Source organism: Microtus pennsylvanicus, chromosome 3 (assembly GCF_037038515.1).
Source record: "Microtus pennsylvanicus isolate mMicPen1 chromosome 3, mMicPen1.hap1, whole genome shotgun sequence".
NCBI lineage: Eukaryota > Metazoa > Chordata > Mammalia > Rodentia > Cricetidae > Microtus > Microtus pennsylvanicus.
Genome location: NC_134581.1, coordinates 62227637 through 62246271, shown reverse-complemented (window position 1 = coordinate 62246271; position 18635 = coordinate 62227637). Strand labels below are relative to the sequence as shown.

At 50.6% G+C, this 18635-nt stretch overlaps 1 protein-coding gene across 3 annotated transcripts in view; it reads right to left on the bottom strand.

Annotated features, from left to right (window-relative positions):
* Positions 1 to 17953, bottom strand: part of Cd276 (CD276 molecule) — a 31521-nt gene extending 13568 nt beyond the window's left edge. Inside the window, exons 1-2 of one of the 3 annotated variants that reach the window (XM_075965719.1) lie at positions 17773 to 17953; positions 2622 to 2754 (exon numbers count right to left, since the gene is read on the bottom strand). In XM_075965719.1, coding sequence (XP_075821834.1) covers positions 2622 to 2754; positions 17773 to 17865 — 226 coding nt within the window. In that variant the 5' untranslated portion in view covers positions 17866 to 17953. The other 2 variants (XM_075965722.1, XM_075965721.1) reach the window with 2 other exon arrangements.
* Positions 17954 to 18635: the final 682 nt, after the last annotated feature.

Genomic DNA, 18635 nt, shown 5'->3' with positions numbered 1-18635 from the left:
TGAGGGGGGCAGACAGGCTTTTGAGAGACTGGAAGAAGCCTGGGGTTTCTGCCTTCGAGGGAACAGCATTAAGGAGAACAGTAGTTTTTAAATGTTATGTGGGCAGCAAAGCCCGAAGCTTGCCCTGGCTCCTCTACACAGGGAGACTATATTGTATGTAGAAGGGTAAGAGGGGAGTGGTCAGGGGCCACCTCAGAGGTCCTCATAAGAAGCGATAGTGAGGGCTGGAGAGATGGCTCAGCGGTTAAGAGCTGCTCTTCCAGAGGTCCTAAATTCAATTCCCAGCAACCACATGGTGGCTCACAACCATCTGTAATGATATCTGGTGCTCTCTTCAGTCCTGCAGGCACATGTGCAGACAGAACACTGTATACATAATAAATAAATAAAAATGTTTAAAAAAAGAAGTGATAGTAAAACCAGCCAATGATGGCGCACGCCTTTAATCCCAGCACTCGGAAGGCAGAGACAAGTGGATCTCTGTGCGTTCGAGGCCAGCCCGGTCTACAAAGTGAGTTCCAAGAGAGCCAGAACTGTTACTCAGAGAAACTCTGTCTCGAAAAACAAAAAAATAAAATAAAACTGTGGTAGTGATCCAGTAGAAGAAAGGGCACGTGAGGTGGTTAGCACAGGAGTCAGCTACAAGGATGACTCCTTTACTCCCAGCACCATGAGGCAGAGGCAAGAGATCTCTGTAAATTCAAGCCTGCCTGGACTATATAGCAAGTTCTAGGCCAGTCAGAGCTCCATAGTGAAACCTTGTCAAAAGAAAAAAAAAAAAAACCAAAAACTGAAGAGTGGCCATAGAACCAGCCAGATCTGAGATGCAGTCAGAACTATCAATATTTGCTGATTGATGACGGGAGAAGGAATGTGTGGTGGTTTGGATGAGAATGGCTCCCACAAGCTTGTATGTTTAAATGCTCCATTCCCAGCTGGTGGAACAGTCTGGGAAGGGTTAGGAGGTGTGGCCTTGTCAGAGGAGGTATCACTTGTCAGAGAGGTCTCTAAAGCCCATGCCATCCCTCACTCTGCTGTGTGCTTGTGGATTAGATGTAAGCTCTCAGCTGCTGCCCAGTGCCTGCCTGCCTTCCTGCTGCCACATTCCCCGCCTTGATGACCATGGACTCCCCACCCCCTACACTGTAAGCAAGCCCCCAGATGGAATCCTTCTTTTTAAAGCTGCCTTGGCCATGGAGGCTTTTGTCACAGCTATAGAAAAGTAACTATGTAACAGAATGTAAATCATCCTGCAGGAAACCCTGAGTTCCCAGAGAAAAGGGCCCTGGGGCAGGTGCCGCTGTGGTCACCTGTGCCCTCTGTCCCGTGGGCTTCCCGGCAGCTTCCCTGCCAGGAACCTCTGTTTGCCCGTCATCTCTGCTTCCGCAGCTCTGAGAAGTCAGGAAGGGTCTGGGGAATGGACGGAGGGATTAGGTGAGAACTCTGCCCACAGGAAGCAGGCACACTCAAAATATGTGAAGCACAGCCTTCAAAGGAAGCTAACTGAATGTAGCACCCACAGAGGGCTTAGAAAATTGTATTCGTTCTGTGGTTAGTGTTTTATTAGGCATTCCACACTTTCTCAGTACATGATGTCTAGAGGTTGAAGCTGGGCCTGGCTATTTTTCAGTAATCCCATGAAATCTTAGGCCAGTTCCCATCCTTGCCAACTAGACACCAAGGTGTCCCTTGCAGAGGACATCTGGGACATGGAAATTAAATCACCCAAAACCCTTTCTTTCTATCAAGAAGTGAGAATCAGGCTGGGTGTGGTGGTGGTGCACGCCTTTAATCTCAGCACTCAGGAGGCAGAGGCAAGTAGATTTCTGTGAGTTTGAGATCAGCCTGTCTACATAGTGAGTTTCGGGATAGACAGCCAGGGATACATAGTGAGACTCTGTTTCAAACAAACAAATAAAAACAAATCAAAAAAGAAGTCAACCCTTAGTGGCAGAGATGGGTATTGCCTCCTGTGACCACTAGATGGCACCAGACACTCGGCTTTGTTTTCTCTATGGGTTGACGGACTATACAAGTAGGGCATTTACACAGCCAGGTACTATCCGGGAAGTACCTACCTTCATCATGGAGACTGAGCACTGACTATATAGCAAGCATCCATCCCCTCCCTGAGGACAGACCCTACCTTCTGAACAGGAGGACAACAAGAAATAAACAAAGGAACCATACGTCAAGTGGAGGCAAAAGCTAGGAAGAAGGTGATGAAGCACAGGGACAGGGAGGGAGAGAGGGCTATGCTTTTATGCAAAGCAGCCAAGGAAGCATGCTGAGGATCTGCCATCTGAGCAAAGGCTTACAACAGAATACAGAGCGGAATCACGCCTCTGTCTGAGGGTAGAAAGTTCTGGGCAGAGGAAGCCCTAGGCACAAGGGTCCTGAAGAGAATTTACACAGTGCGTTCAGGAACCTGAATTATCATAGTACACAGTGCTCAAGTCCCACTTCCCAGATGGAAAAGTACAGACTAAGGTGAAGAAGGTTGCCTGTGAATCCCAGAGACGGAAATCAGTGAGATTCTTCACGACAGAGCCAGCCTGGCAGTAGCCCAGGAAGGAGTAGGCATGGTCACACACCATCATGACAACGATCTTTCCCCTCACCTGTGAGGCAGAAGTACAGCACTCCCAGGGCTGTGCGCATACACACACCCACACTGGGGCCGCCCCATCCACGCAGCATCTTCCTGTCAGGCAGCTGACAGCTGGGCTCTCCGTGGCGGATGGCTGCTCCTGCCTGTGGAAGAGGAAGAGAGGCCTTTGTCTCCAAAGTTCCTCCCCAACACCTTCCTAATTCCTTAGAACCATCCAAATCCAAGAGGGAAGAAGTCAGGTAGCCAGCAAGACAAGGTTGATGAAGCTTGGGGTCCGGGCTGTGCCCAGGTCACTTTGGCTGGTGGGAGAGTAAAAGAGAAGGTTTTAGAGAAACTTGGGGTTTAATCTGAAAAGTACACTCTACCCTAAAGATAGCCAGGAGCCACTGAAGGTTCTGGGATAGATAAACAGCATTGTGAGGGCTAATTTGATAGCATCTGCAGAATAAATGAGAGAAGCCAACCAAGGGGCAAAGCAGGCGTGGATAGAAATAACTGCATTTAAGAGTGTGAGAAATGAGGAAGAGAGCAGTCAGCACAGTTGGTTCGGAGCCCTCATCCCCGGGACAGGAAGTGTGGAACATTTGGTCTAGGGTGTGTTAGGATAGGAGCATGTGTGCAGAAAGCCCAGGGCAGAGTTCTAGGAGCAGCTGGATGTGTGGATGTGGAGTTTGGGAGGGACATCTGCCAATTTAATACATGTACCAAGCAACCAAGACCCAGCAGAAATGAAGGGGGTGGCAGAGCTGTGTCAGTCGGACCTGAGCCAGAGCTGGATCTGTTGCAATAGATCCAGGCCTGGGTCAGAGGGGTCCCAGACTTCCCTGGGTTCAGCATGTACCCCGGCTTCCCTCAGGTGCCTGACTCAAGCAGGCTGCATGCACCACTTCTTATGTCCCTCACTGTTGCCTGCTCAAGCCATGCGACCCACGTCCATCTGTCCCACCTAACGATGATTAGCAAGAATATGAACATTTCATACACCCCCCCTCCGGCCATTCCTAGTGGCAGATTGCATCCTTGGTCACATTTTTTTTTGCAAGAGAAACAAATAAATACATACATAAACCCAAACACATGAGTTTCTTAATGTCAAATCATCTGTCACTGAGCAGAGCTGAAAGGAGCCCAATCCTTCATGGAGCAAATCCTATCTACAGCCAAGCATCTTGTCTAGCCTCGGGTACCTGGGGACAGCCCTTCCATCCTGTTCTAGCCTATTGTGCACCCCTTCCCCCACTCCCGATGCCAGGAAGCTGCACAGAGGGAGTCCCTCAGCCAAACCCAGCATCCTGGCTAGCCACCCGCTTCCCTGGCTGTCGACAGCCCATTGCGGAGAAGCCCTGGGCAGCCACTTCCTTTCCAGGTGCTTCCGGTCCAAAGTCTGGTGGCTTCAAAGCCTCCCTGTCTGGGTGCTGAGTCAGCAGCGCCGAGCAGCTCCGATTCATAGCGGCATCCTTGGGGACACCACTTCCTGCCTGATAAATGGGCCACAGTCAGCCTGCAGGAAAACCTAGCAGGCAGCTGCCTGGACTACTGGCTATGTGCCATAGGAAGCTAAAGCCCACAGAGTTGCCAGTTGTCTTCTGTCCTCTTTTACCCCCTAGATGGAAGCAAAGCCTGGGAGCTTGGACGTGGCTCAGTCGGTTGAGGGCTTCTGAAGCTCTGGCTTCAACCTCCAGCCTCTCCCAAGCCAGGTGTGATGGTACATGCCTGTAATCTTGGCACTCTGAGGTGGGGGCAGGAAGATCGGGAGTTCAGGGCCATCCTTAGCTACATAGTGAGTGCTAGGCCAGCCTGGACAATAAGAGACCCTGTCTTAAAACAAAAACAAACCCTGAGTTGGTCGGTGCTTCTCGGGCCCCATGTCTTTCAGTCCTTCTCACTGCTGCTTGTGCCTGTCGTCGAGGGCCACCTCGGCCCTCGTCACTGACCCCGTAAGCCCCACATATCATCCCCACCTAACTCATTCTCTCAGGTGCCTTCGCCTCAGTCCTAAAACAGGAATCAGGCTCATGTCCTCCCCGCTGACAAATCCCCCACAGTACGCACAAGAAAAGTCCTACATTCCTCTACCTGATACTCAAGGCTCTTCTTGGGATGTCTTCCCATGCTTCAAGCTACTTTCTGTTACTGGGGTTTACCCTAAGGATCACTTGTGAATGTCTGCTGAATAAGTGGGGAGCCAGGAGTTCCCTCCTGATCAGACTAATCATGTGTCCCCAGAGCACAGCTGTCCCTCACTCCAGAGGGTCCATGAGAGGCTTCCAGAGTGGACGCCAAGCTTACTCCCTTTCGTTCCTTTTCTTCATTCTGAACCCAGGAAGTCCACCACTGTAATTTCAGCCTAGAAACTCCATTGAGCCCCTGCCAGAAAGACTACAGAGTGCCCTGGCCTCCCGGAGACACTGTAAAGACCAGCCACCCTCACCTTGAAGCTACTGCAAGCTTATTGAAACCCAGCAGAATCAGGACCCAAGGATACTCTCAAGACATCACCCAAGACTCATTACCCCGTACATTCAGAACAGCAAACCTGACTGCTTATGAGCTCTGGGCCAAGATACCTTGGACCCACGGGTACTCGATAGGGATTCTTCTCCCACCATATCCACTGGCATCACTCCAGTCTCTTTTTAAAAGATTTTTTTTATTATTATTATTACTAAAAGAGTGCTGGATCCCCTGAAACTGAACTCAGGTCCTCTGCAAGAGCAGCAACCCTTAACCACAGAACCATCTCTCCAGCCTGATTTGTTTGTATGTGTAGCTGCATGTTTGTTTACACATGTGTGGGTGCAGGTACCCACAAAGTCTAGAAGAGGGTATCAGCTCCCCTGAAATGTGGCTTACAGAGAGCTGTGCGCCACCACGTGAGTTCTGGGAACCGAAGTCAAGGTTACCTGCAAGAGCAATACATGCTCTCAACTACAGAACCACCTCTTTAGTCCCACCCTATAGTCCACTCCACACCCCACTAACCTCCCATAGAGAGGACAGAAGGCAGAGTCGCAGAACTCTAAAAATATCAGCTAAGTTCCTAGATCCAGATATGTCTGAAACAAGCTGCAGACCTAGATGGACCAATCTTCATCCAGTTCCAGCTAAGTTTCTATCCTATGCAACTGAAGGACAAAGGTGGCTCATCTGTGTGTATGCTCTCAAGTAGCAGACCCTGGGACAGCAGGTGGGTATGCCTTTCAGTAGAGCCCACTTTAAGATACCACGAGGGCTGCTCAGTGGCACCTGAGAGCCATCACAGTGTCCACGTGCATCCTGAGGGTCTGGAGCAGCTCTCCAGGTAAGGCTGGGAAAGGTGAGACTCAGCCCCGTCTGCTGCCTTTCAAGCAGACCTCCTTGATATGAAAGCAAATGAAGACCAAGGCCTCGAAAGCGGGAGGAACTGAGTTTGATCTTCAGAACCCAGCGGGAGTAGCAAGCATGGTGATAGCTGCTTGTAATCCCAGGGCTGAGGAGATGAAGACAGGAAGATTCCTAGGCTCACTGGCGAACCAACCCAGCCTATGTGGTGAGTTGTGGGCCAGTGAGAGCCTGTCTCAAAAAAAAAAACAAACAAACAAAAACCAAGGTGGATGACAACTAAGGAACAACAGCCAAGGCTGTCTTTGGCTTCCGCAGATAGCAACCACACAGGCACACAAGCCTGCACACACATACACAATGGCAGAAAGTGAGCCCAGGGTTTGGGGTTCGTAGCTCTACCACTTCACTGCAGTCTTAATAAGGTCTCCCACTGTGGTGGTTTGCATGAAGATGTCCCCCACAGATCACATAGTTGAACCGTTGGTAGTTGTTTGGGAAGGATTAAGAGGTGTAGCCCAGGAGAGCTGGAGAGATGACTCAGTGGTTAAGAGCACTGACTGCTCTTCCAGAGGATCAGGGTCCAATTTCCAGCACCCAAATGGCAGCTCACAACTGTTCTGGAACTCCGACACCCTCACACAGACATACATGCAGGCAAAACACCAATGCATGCACACACACACACAAAGACACACAGAGACACACACAAAGAGGTGTGGCCCTGTTGGGGGAGGTGTTTCACTAGGGGCAGGCTTGAGGTTTCAAAAGACTGGCACCATCCCCAATGTGCTCTCTGCAGCCTGCTTGTAGCTCAAGATGTAAGCTCTCAGCTGTTCCTGCTCCTACCACACCTTCAGTCTGCCTCTGCCTCCGCTTCCCAAGTGCTGGGATCAAAGGCGCGCACCACCATACCCGGCTCTTATGCCCTTCCTTTTATAGGCTGCTTTGGTCATGGTGTTTTTATCACAATAGAAAAACAATGACTACACTCACCTTTCTTTAACAACAACATGAACAAAAAGTACAGGGCTGGAGAAGGCTCAGTGGTGAAAGCACTGGCTGCTCTTGCAGAGGACCCTGATTCCCAGCACCCACATGGCAGGCCACAACCATCCAGTTCCAGATGTGACCTCCTCTGGTACCAGGCACACATATGGTGCACACATATACATGTAGACAAAACATTCATACACATAAAATAGCTAAATCCTTTTTAAAATTCTGTAATTGCTTATACCCATTTATGGCGTGCAGAAAGAAGTGCATGCCAGAACATGTGTCCGGAGGTGAGGGGACAACTTGTGGGGGTCAGTTCTCTTCCTTCACCGTGGGGGTGCTGGGGACTGAACTTGGATCCTCAGGTTTTGAAATAAGCGCCTTACCACGCTGAGCCATCTTGTTGGCCCAGGTTCCTCTCTCTGAGTTCAATGTTTATAAAAGAAACTTTGCCAAACCTGATGGACCTTCTTCAATATTTTAATCCTTATGGTGTACTAACTATCATGCAACTCACACTGAAATTCATGCAGCCATGTTACCATAGAAGCCACCAATTATTTCCTTAAATCTGTTCTCCCCTTCTGTAGCATTTAGTCAGGCATAGGACCACTCAGCTAAAGACTACAGATCCCAGACTCCTTTTCAGCTGGGTGTGGCAACATGACCCTTTTCTGGCTAATCAGATCTCAGAGGAACTAATATGTACAGTTTCTGGGTCGTGTCCTTAAAGATGGAGGGCACCCTCTTTTTCTCCTCCCCCTTCCAATGCATGGAATAGAGAAGTGGCAAGCCTGTAGGCGCACACTGCCAGGGCAACACCCTGCACTACAAAGCAGGAGGGCAGAGGGTCCACGGGGCTATGGCTTCAGCCCTGGAAATAGCCAGATGGTCACATGGGTGAGAAATAAGCATCTGTTCTAGCATAAGTCACTGTTATTTTGGTCTTTCTTACGGCATCTGAATGAACTAATTTAAGGAGTCCTCTGTTTGTCTCTTCTTTCTCTCTCCACCCGAGGAAAATTGCTAGTGCTCAGAGCCACAAAAGAAACCGTCCAAAGTCGCTGTCTCAAAATTTGAGCTACAGTCTCAACAATCGCCGACGATGTCAGAAACCAGTTAAGAGATATTTCAAGGATGGAAGTGACCCAGGGATTGTACAGAAGGAGAGAAGAGTAACGCTTGGGACAAGTGGGTGAATGCGGGCCCGCAGACTAGGATGTAGAGGAGATGGAGAAGCATGTTTCAGGGGAAGAAGAAAATCAGATTGAAATTAAACTAGGTTCATCCACAGCACAGTGAGAAGCAGGGGAAGTCATTCACACACTGGTGAACACAGAAACCAAAGCTGGGATCCCTGAGGGAGACCAATAGAATGAGAAGAGACTCTGGAGCAACTGCAGAAGTGATGGTTAGGTACCAGAACAGGGGACCTTTCCCTGGCCACCCTTGCCAGCTTGTATGTTCTCTCTGGAGACAGGAACCAGCTGCCCCCAACCAGAGGCAATCTGCTTGCTTTGAGGCAGCTCTTATTGGTGGAAAATGCTTCCTTACTCTGAGCCAAAATCTGTCTCCCAAGACAGCCTATGTCGGTTCTCAAGAAGTCCCTACGACCACACAGAACAAGCACGTGCCCTTTTTCATGGCCCTGCAAGTATTTGTTTTCCTTGACAAGGTCACCACTGGGCAGCTGTGCCACACAATTTGCCAAAACAATAGATTATCAAATGTGCGGCTCAAAACTATAAGTCCTTGAACTCAGGGCCACCTGCCCATGCCAGGCCACCGCTTCTGATGAAGCTGGAGAGGACTGGAACTTTCAGGTTCTCTGTGTTGCTCTGTTAGTTCACTGGGTCCACCCAACCCCTCTTCCCAACTTCCACAGCTGACTAAGTTGGCTGGTCAGTAAGCCTCTGGAATCAGCAAACCTGTCTTCACCTCCCCCGGTGCTGGGGCTGTAGGGGTACCCCTGCACCTGGCTTTTACTTGGGTTTTGGGGATCAAAACTCAGGTCATCATGTTTGTAAGGCAAGCATCATCTCCTCTGACCCTAAAATACCACATTTTCATAAAAAAAATATAGGGCAAAGGTTTGGGGGAAAATGGATAATATGACCAGTTCTTTGGTACAGGTGTATACAGGTGATATTGGCATGCTGGATTAGCAATTCCTTGACGGCTTTCAGGGAGGCCTAGGAAGGATTGCGCAAGAGAAGGGGACATTCCTATCTGGGAAAGGAGGTGGCAGAGAAGGTGATGGAGGAGTGAAGGAGTGAACGTCACGGCATATTCTGGGAAGACGGCGCTCTGGAAGAGGCTGTGGGAAGATGAGGCAGAGGTCACTTAAGGATTCCAGGTTGCTTCTGTACAGTGGGGAGCTGGGATGCTGTGGCCCACACCTCCGCCCCCTCTCCCCATGTTCTACCCCAGACTGTCTTGAAATATCCCTGACAGCTTCTTGGAGATAGTGATTTTAAGTTCGTTCAGCATGGCTACAGCCAATCCCAGGGGCCAGATACAATTCAAACAACAGACCACCCCTTTTTCACCTGACTTGCTCAGATCCTCCTGGGTATCTGTGCTTCCCTTCTTTGGCAACGGAGTAACACACACACACACACACACACACGCCAGATACAACTCAAACAGACCACCCCCTTTTCACCTGACTTGCTCAGTTCCTTCTGGGCATCTGTGCTTTCCTTCTTTGGCAACGGAGTAACACACACACACGCACACACACACGCACACGCACACACACACACACACGCCAGATACATTTCAAACGGACCACTCTTCCTCACCTGACTTGTTCAATTCCTCCTGGGCATCTGTGCTTTCCCTCTTTGGCAATGGAGTAACACACACACACACACACACACACACACGCACGCACACACACGCACACACACCTCTGAAGGGCGGATGCTTATTTTCTCCACAGCCCTTAATGAGTTCCTCTTTTATTCTCAATGGCTTCTTCTGATACCAGGGATCAACCCCCTTGTAGGGAATCCAGCCTGTATGATACTGGAAGGATGTGGCCCCAACCTCAAGCCTGGGCTTGTGACCTGATCTGACTCAGGGAAGAACCCTTGCCCCACCCCTATTTCAGGGAAGGGAAGTGAGCCAAGCCATAACCAATCAGAGTCTTTCCTCAGCTTTTCTGCAGGAACCCTCAGTAAAGATTTTCTTACTGAAGTTGCTAGGAAGAATATGGTTTAGGCTGCTAGCAATCAAGTTATTATCTATCACCAATCTGAAGGAACTGATCCAGGGGCTGTGGAGATGGCTCAGTGGATAAAGTGATCCTCACACAAGCATACGCATCTCAGCTTGACACCTCCATGCAAGCAGGATGTGGTGGCGAACCTACAATCCCAGAGCTGGGAAAGGGCCCCCTGGCCAGTCAGGCTGACCAAATTGGTGAGCTCCAGGTGAAGTAAGAGACCCTGTCTCGGAAAGCAAGGTAGGTAACAACGGAGGAAGACACCAAGGTTGACTGCTGGCTTCCACTTACACACACGCGTGTGCCTATACACACACTTGCACTTAGATGAACACACTCATATACATAGACACGGACTCATAAAACATGCACCAATCCACCCCCTTCCGCGGAGAACCCAGGCTTGCTCATCCATTGGAGATAATGGTTCAGCTCCAAGGGAGCCTTAACTGACCCAGCTCTGCCCACCTCCCCACGTTCACTTCCTGGGCTGCTTCCAGTGTCTACAGTACACGACCCTCTTTCCTATCACATAAGAGATTGTTTTTATCGCTGCAGTCCCTTCTTCTGAGATGACATGGCTAATACCTCTTTACCCTGAAGGTGCCCTTGACAGCAAAGCCAGAACAAAGTCTGCTGCTCGACCGTGCCTGATCAGCACCCCAGAACCTCCCTGAGTGGCAACCATGTGTGCTTCCTTTAATTTTGCATCCGTAATCCCAGCAAAGGCTTGGCCCATAGGGAGCTCAGTGCTCTCTGCTCAATGATGGATGAATGGACAAACACACCTGTGCTTAGATGGACAGACAGAAGGACAGACAGATGCTTACAAATGAAGAAGGGATTTAGAAGCTTGATGGTGAACCCACCCCCCGAATGTGGGAATGAGGGTCAAATCCACTTTGGTTTTCTACTTGATCACATTCTATTTTTGTTTGTTTTTACAATGACTGTGTAATTCTTCTGCCATAAGCAAATGGAAAAGAGAAAACAGCAATATCAAAGATGTACAAAGCTTTAAGTCCTGGCTCTACTGCTTACTTGCTAGGCTCTCATTCTTATTCCCTAAGAAGGGTCCGGGTCACTGATCCCTGCTGAGATTACAATTGCATGCTGGACTGGAGACATCACTGAAGGTCTGGTGGAAGGGAGCCTTAGTGTGGCTTTGGAGTTGGAGGTTCAAATCCATACTCTGCCATTCCCATGTGACTTTAGGGATAGAGGCTAGTCCTCAGTGTGCTCATTCATAAAATGGGAGTAACATCCTCTGTCCTCACAGGGCATGGCTGAGTAAGACGATGTAAGCTGACCTAAGAAACACCAGATGCTCTGTAAGTGGGCGAGGGACCTGGGCAAGGGAAGAAGGGTCTCTAGAATTCCCTGGGGAGATGCTTCCAAGATGGCTTTGTTTTCCTGACAGTGAGTCATTTCAGGCCTTTTGTGTCCATGGCTACCCACTGGATACAATGCCCCAGCACTGTGATTCCACCCAACAGAACAACCCGACTTCCTCTCAAAATGAGTGTGTGAGTCGAGACTGCGGCCAGCCATCAGAACTGCCTACAAAACGGCCTAAGGTCTTTCCAGCATCCTCAACCCATTTCCCCCTGGGCCTGCAGGAAGCACACAGAAAGAGGAGACAGAACCCAGGACGGGGTGACTGGCCTCCCCAACCACATGATCGCGACCACACAGACATCAAGGCTCCAAACCCAGAGAAGGCAAACCACAGGCCTTGGTAGACAGTGTATTCATGGCGAGGCATGCGCCACAGCGCTGGCCCACAGTTCTCACTCTTCTGCTCAGGGAGAGCCCCTCGAGTGATGAGCATCTTCTAGGACCCAGCAGTCACTTAAAGCAGTATGATGCCACCTGCAGAGGTGGGAAGCTGACCTGGACACTCACAAGGGGGCACATATGTGCACAAATACACACCACCAGAGGCTCAGAGCTTAGAAAAAAATGTGAAAGTCATTCTGGACCGGCCAGAATGGGGAGGAAAGAAGAGATAGGAACATAGGAGCCCAAATCAGAGGGCAGATCCTAGGCCAGATGCTGGCAAGCCATGAAACATACACCTGAATTCACGCAACATCTGTGGAGCCCTGCCAGGTGTCCATCTAAACATGTCTGGCAATGCCAGCCCAGACAGAAGTCAGGCCAGACTCCAGTAAGGGTCCACTTGTAGTCCATTCAATGCTTTTCTGCCTCCAGATCCTTTCTGTTTCTGCCCTGAAAGAGGCTCTGGCTAGCAGAAAACTCCCTCTCTCTGAGCATGCCCCATTGCCTCTACCAGGGCAGGTCTCAGCAGTGTAACAGGCTCTGCCAGTCCTGAGGTGGAAGACCTTTGGAAATAGATGTGGCCTGGGGCCCATGGCCAGGTTCACATGAGAATGTGAGCCCAGAAGGGAGGCTGCTGCCAGCAAGGGTGACTAATGAGTGTTGAACTAGCTCATGAATGCCCTCAGGTCTTCATTCCTCACCTGTTAGCGGGGATTCCCAGGCCGCTTTAACTGCCCAGGGCACAGCATAGGCTCAGGAGTAGCCCTGGGTTTAAATCCTGACACAGAAGCCCGGCTACAATCACAACGAAATGTCAATGACAGTGACTACCTATTGAGACTCATCTATAAAATAGGACTGACAATTCCTAACCCACAAAGCTGCTATGGGAATAAAGACAACAGGGAAAGACCAGTTAAAGTGTTTAAATACCAAATCAGTGGTACATTTTATTGTGTGTGTGCGAGTACTGTGTGTGCACACGTGATGCAGACACACTGGTGTCATGGCACACATGTGGAGATTAGAGGACAACCTTGGGTGTCCGTCCTCGCCTTTGACCTTGTTGGAGACAAGGCTAGCTTCTGGGAGTTATTCAGTCTCCACCCCCCATCTCACCACAGCAACTCTGGAATAGCAAACAAGGCCAGCTTTAGTGGCTTGTGGGAATGCAGAGTCAGGTAGGTCCTCAGGTTTCTGGGGCAAGCACTTCCCTCTGAGCAATCTCTTCAGTCTGCTTATTGCTTTTTGAGTCAGAGTTTCCTATATCCAGGTCTGACTTCAGATTTGTTATATAGCTGAGGCTGGCCTTGAACTCCTGATGTTCCTGCCTCTATTTCCCAAGTGCTGGGATCATAGGTACACATCCTCTGCCCAGCTTCACAGAGGTAATTATTGTCATTACTGCTATTACAGCCACAGGCATGAGCTTCTGCACCTCTTCCCAGCCAAGATCTCCTCTATAGGGCTATCCATCTAGGCACTGGAGACCGTTAGTCCTTCTGAGTGCTCTTCTTTGCACCGAGACCCCACCATCACCAGATTCCAGAGGAGCCAACATACAGTTCGACTTCACCTCTCGGTCTGGCTCATTCTATTTTCCTTTCCCTGTGCTTCTCCCAGAAACTGAGTTGTAGCATCAAGAGTTCCAGCCCCAAACTGGGTGGTGGTGCTGCATGCCTTTAATCTCAGTACTCGGGAAGCAGAAGCAGGCAGATCTCTGTAAATTCAAGGTCAACCTGGTCTACAAAATGAGTTCCAGGACAGCCTGGGCTTTTTCACAGGGAAACCCTGTCTCAAAAAAAATAAAAATAAAAAATAAAAACAAAACAAAACAAAAAAACTGCTGTCACCCCAAGACCAGAGCCTCTTCAGAAGCAAATATTCCAGTATTCCCCAGGGAGGGCTAATGCCAAAGTTACGAGGGGTGTGGGGGTATCTTTCCCAACACCACAGAGACACTGAGAGGAGAATGGGGGCTGCCAGCTGGAAGAACTAGTCAGAACTGGAGGGCACAGGCAGGTCTCTTCTCCAGTTGAGAGCACCAGTGTGACAAAGATTAGGTCTCTGACAGCATAAGAATATTCTATCAGGGTCCACAAGTCTCTGTGGTCAGGTCTGTTCTCTCCCTGGCTCACCAGATGAGTTCTCTCCGCCCCAGAGGACCCCTGGCACATTTGCTGGGGTCTAAAATGAGTCAAACTTGAAGCTGCCCCTGGAGTGGCAGAAAGAGCCAGTTCTGAAGGCAGACAACAGATTGCCCTCACCATTTGCCCATTGTACGTCTGTGGGTATGTGACTTGCTAGGCTTGCATTTCTTCTTCTCTTCAATGATGTTAAGATAATCACATGATGTTCATTCTGCATAGTCCCACCCCTAAATCCTGAAAATCCAATGCTCCTGCCCTGAACACTGCAAGAATGGACGTACAGGTAGTGGCAAGGGCTGTATATGTGGCCCTCTCCCATTGTGTGGCCATGCTGAGTCCCTCTCCCCAACCAAGGCCCTCCTTTTGCTGGTAGATTTCCCTGACACTCCTGCCCCAGGGTGTGGAGAAGGACAGCAATCAAAAGTCCCCACCCTCTCAGAGGATAAGCTCCTGGGCAGTGACATCATCCTCCCTACCCTCTTCCTCCTTTTCCAACCCTATGACTCAGATTCACAGCTCAATAGTCCCCATGTGGTCATAATCTCAGAGGATTTGGGTTGTTTTCTGCCCATGGCTCAACCCAGAAGCATCGGGCTACAGGTCAGTCACTTAACACTTTCTAGGATCTGGGTGGTGGTGGCGCCCGCCTTTAATCCCAGCACTCGGGAGGCAGGGACAGGTGGATCTCTATGAGCTCGAGGCCAGCCTGGTCTACAAGAGCTAGCTCCAGGACAGGCTCCAAAGCTACAGAGAGAAACCCTGTCTTGAAAAACCAAAAAAAAAAAAAAAAAAAAAAGCAAAAACAAAAACCCACTTTCTAGTTTCTAGGAGTCTCTCTGAGGATGTGGAGTCTCTCTGAGGATGTGAAATGGCCAACTCACAGTCACACTGCATCCCAAACTGGATTTCTCATCTTGGTGTCCAACCCAAATCCCGCCAAAAAAATCGAGGCTTCCACCTAGAGGTCAGCTTTGGAGGAGGGTAACTCCTACAGAAAGCATAAGGTGTGGTCTCTCCAGAGTAAGGATGCCGGCCCCCCAGAGGGCTGTTCTGAAAGGCCACCACTTCTACAATGTTCTGAAGGTAAACATTAAAGCACCCAGCCTAGCTGCCAGGCACCCAGCTGCCAGGCCGCTGAGCATCTTGGACATTCAGGTGCCCTGTTCCTATGAGGTGCCTGGACAAGGGGGACAGGGATGGAAAAGAAAACTGGGACAAGAATTCCAGCTCTCTCCTGAAACCCGAGGCTGGCATGAAACCAGGCTGCTTCCTTCTCAAGGCGCAGGGTCCACCCTTTGGCAGCACAAGTCTGGAGTGCATATGCAACACTCTGCACGCAGGAGGAAGCCACCATGGATGCCGGGGCCAGTCATGGGACCAATGAACTCATCACCAGGGCTACTCCATACATGGACAAATGCCCTCTCTTTTCTGTCCCTTTGCCTCATGACACTTGGTGGCAAAACTGATGTTCTCAGGACTAACCTAAAGCGATGACGTAATGGAAATCTTTCTTTCGGACACAAGTCTCACGTATCCCAGAAGAGCTTTGAACAATGTACCCTAGGATGACTTCTGAGCCTCCTGCTTCTGCCCCCAAGCACTGAGATTTCAGGTATGAGCCACAACAACCAGTTTATGCGTTGCTGGTTGCTGGGGATCTAACACAGGCTTCGTGCATGCTAGGCAAGCATTCTATACACTGAGCTACTTCCCCAGTCACATGATGAAAATGTCAGTGACATCAGGACACACTGTGTCAGCTAAATGTGATGTATTTGTAATACCAGGAGACATCCATGGGCCACAACTAGCCAAGAGCTAGTGCTTCAGAACTCCAGCTACCAGGAAAATGCACACATGCAAAATAGTCTCATTCCCAAGCAAGTTGGAAATATAGGCCACCACTCCATACCGCTTAGCTCCCCAGCCCTCCACTCTTGCCTGTCATTCAATCAGCCCAGGTTTCAATTCAAGTACACGAATTCAAATTCCCTATTTGCAGGTCCCCAAACTACAAGGAATGCTGTTGCTCAGCAGCAGCCCTGGGGACTTCTGGGCAGTCAGAGGGGATGAGAAAGGAGGCTCAGCTAAATAAATAACTCTCATACAGGTCAAATGGCTCCATTAGTTTCTCAAACTGAAGAGCTACTGCACACACTTAAAGGAAAAGGACTTGAGCCTGGCATGGTAATGCGCGCCTTTATCCCAGCACTTGGGAGGCGGAGGCAGGTGGGCTTCTGTGAGTCAAGGTCAGCCAGGTCTACACAGTGAGACCCTATCTAAAAAAAAATTAAAAAGGACTTGGATTTTAATTTAATCAATATTCATTTAAAGATTATCCGCAGTCTGAAAAGAAATCGTTTTCACAATTAAGTCAGTGCAGTCCCAACACATACACAAAAACCCCAGATGCACATACACAAACTTCTGATTTAGTATTTGCTTAATAGTTCCCTTCGATGATAAGCTCTCAGGTCTGAGTCATCCATCATGCATTTCTCATTAAGGCAGGTTTGGTTTGAGGGGGAGAAAAAAAAAAAAGAACCTTTTCTGCCAGTTCACTGCCTTAAGTTCCCAAATCTGGAATTGGTTGGCTCAGCCCTAGTGAGGAAGGGCCTCGGGGAACTGGATTCAATCCTCTGTCCTCTTTGTCCCATCCTGGACCTTCAGCTTCTTTCCACCTTCCTCCGGATCTCCCCTCCGTCCTTCTCATTTACCTAAGACATCCCTATTTGCACTTCAATCTTTAATTTTGGGGAGAGCCTTCCCTGAACCTGTTCCCGAGTGCTTTTCTGCAGCATGTAGAAGCCCGCCAGTCATCGCCACCTTCACCCTTCAGAACCAAGCACAGGGGGCCACCCAACCTCGTGCTCCCCTCCCGCTCAGCTTCCCTTCTCAGAGCTGGCATTCATGGTGTTTTCCTCCTCAAAGTCGGGGGAATGCTTCCCTCCTAGTCTTGGCTAGCAGCTTCCTTAAGCTTCCAGAACCATCAACCCAGTGACCTACCTGCCTTCATGCCCACTCCACACCCAGGGCCTGAACAGTCACCCACCCAGTCCTGGGCCCCACAAGTCCCAGACTCCGGGAGTCTTCAGATCCCACAAGTCCCAGCGGGTCTCAGCCCCAAGGAGGGAGCGGCCAGGCAGGGGTGCTCTTAGCTCCTCGGGGCCCTAGAGCCCTAGCGGTGTCCTGGGATCAGGGAACTGGTGCCTTATGGGAAAGGGCCGCGGGATCCCAGCTCCAAGCACCCGGCGCCCCCAGCGCGCGCGGTGCAGGCGCGGCCGCACACAAAGGCAACCCCAGCCCGCGCCGCCCCGCGCCACGCAAGCACTCACCGCGCAGCGCCGACTCCCGGGACTCGGGGACACGGCGGGGCGCAGCCCAATCGCTGCTACCATGGGTGTCGCCGCCGCCGCGAGGCCCGGCCAGACTAGGGCCGAGGGAGGGGGGCGGGAGCGCGAGGGGCTGGATTGCAGGAGGAAGCTGCGGCCCGGAAAGGCCACCCGGGTGCGCCCCAGAGGCAGAATTGGCCCCGAGAAAGAGATCCTACGACGTTGAGGCCAGAGCCCGCCTGCTGGGCAGGGCCCCGGGCCTGGGCCCGCCTCCAACCCGGACCCCAGCTCGACCCTGACCGGGGAAGACCTGGTGCTCCAAGAAGGGGTTGTTGGACTACTCACTGCCCATCCCCCACGCGGATCTTCACACTTCCAAGAGCCAAAGTTTCTTTTTCGGTGAGAGAGGACAGGTGACTGACCATTGACCACTCCCATCCTCCAAGCCGCTGGCTCCAAGCCCTGTTGCAGTCCAGCTGTCCCATCTCAGTCCTGTATTTCTCCCCCTCCGCACCAGGCTGGCACCGCGGCTCGGAAAGGGTTAACTCGACAGTGAAGAATTCCAGAATTGCCGGGAGCTCTCTATAAATACAGTGCTGTGGGCGCCTGAGCCAGCCGCAAGGCAATTTCCACTGAGAAGGTTTTCCTCTTTTTCTTACACCAACAGACCGGACCAACCCTGCCCCCAAACCCCCAACCATGCTCCCAGCCCTATGCCAGCTGTAGGCCCGACCAGGTTCCAAAGGGAAGAGTAAGCCTGGCTGGCCCCCACGCTCCATCTTTGCCACCTATCCATTCCCACCCCCTTGGACCAAGTCCTTAAAAGATCTAGCTTCAGCCTGCTACAAGAGGAAGGCAGAAGCGTGTATAATCCTGCCCGGAATTTGCCAACATCACTACACCTGTGCTTGGATCACAGACAGGAAGTAGCAGCAGTGTAGAGGGCCTTCTAAGGACTCAAGTCTAGGCAGAGAGCTTTCCATGCTGGGCTCTATAGATCTTCCCCCAGGGCCCCCGCCAGGTAGATATTTCCATTTTACAGATGGAAAAACTGAGACTTGAGGGATGAAGAGACACTAACCTTGTGCTGCTGCCAGTCTTAGCACCAAGTGACGGCAGCTCTCAGAGAGGGCTTAGGGAATATGCATGAATCCATGTGAGTCTCCTTGTGTCTGCTACTATTTTAAGTTCTTCACGATTTATCTCAT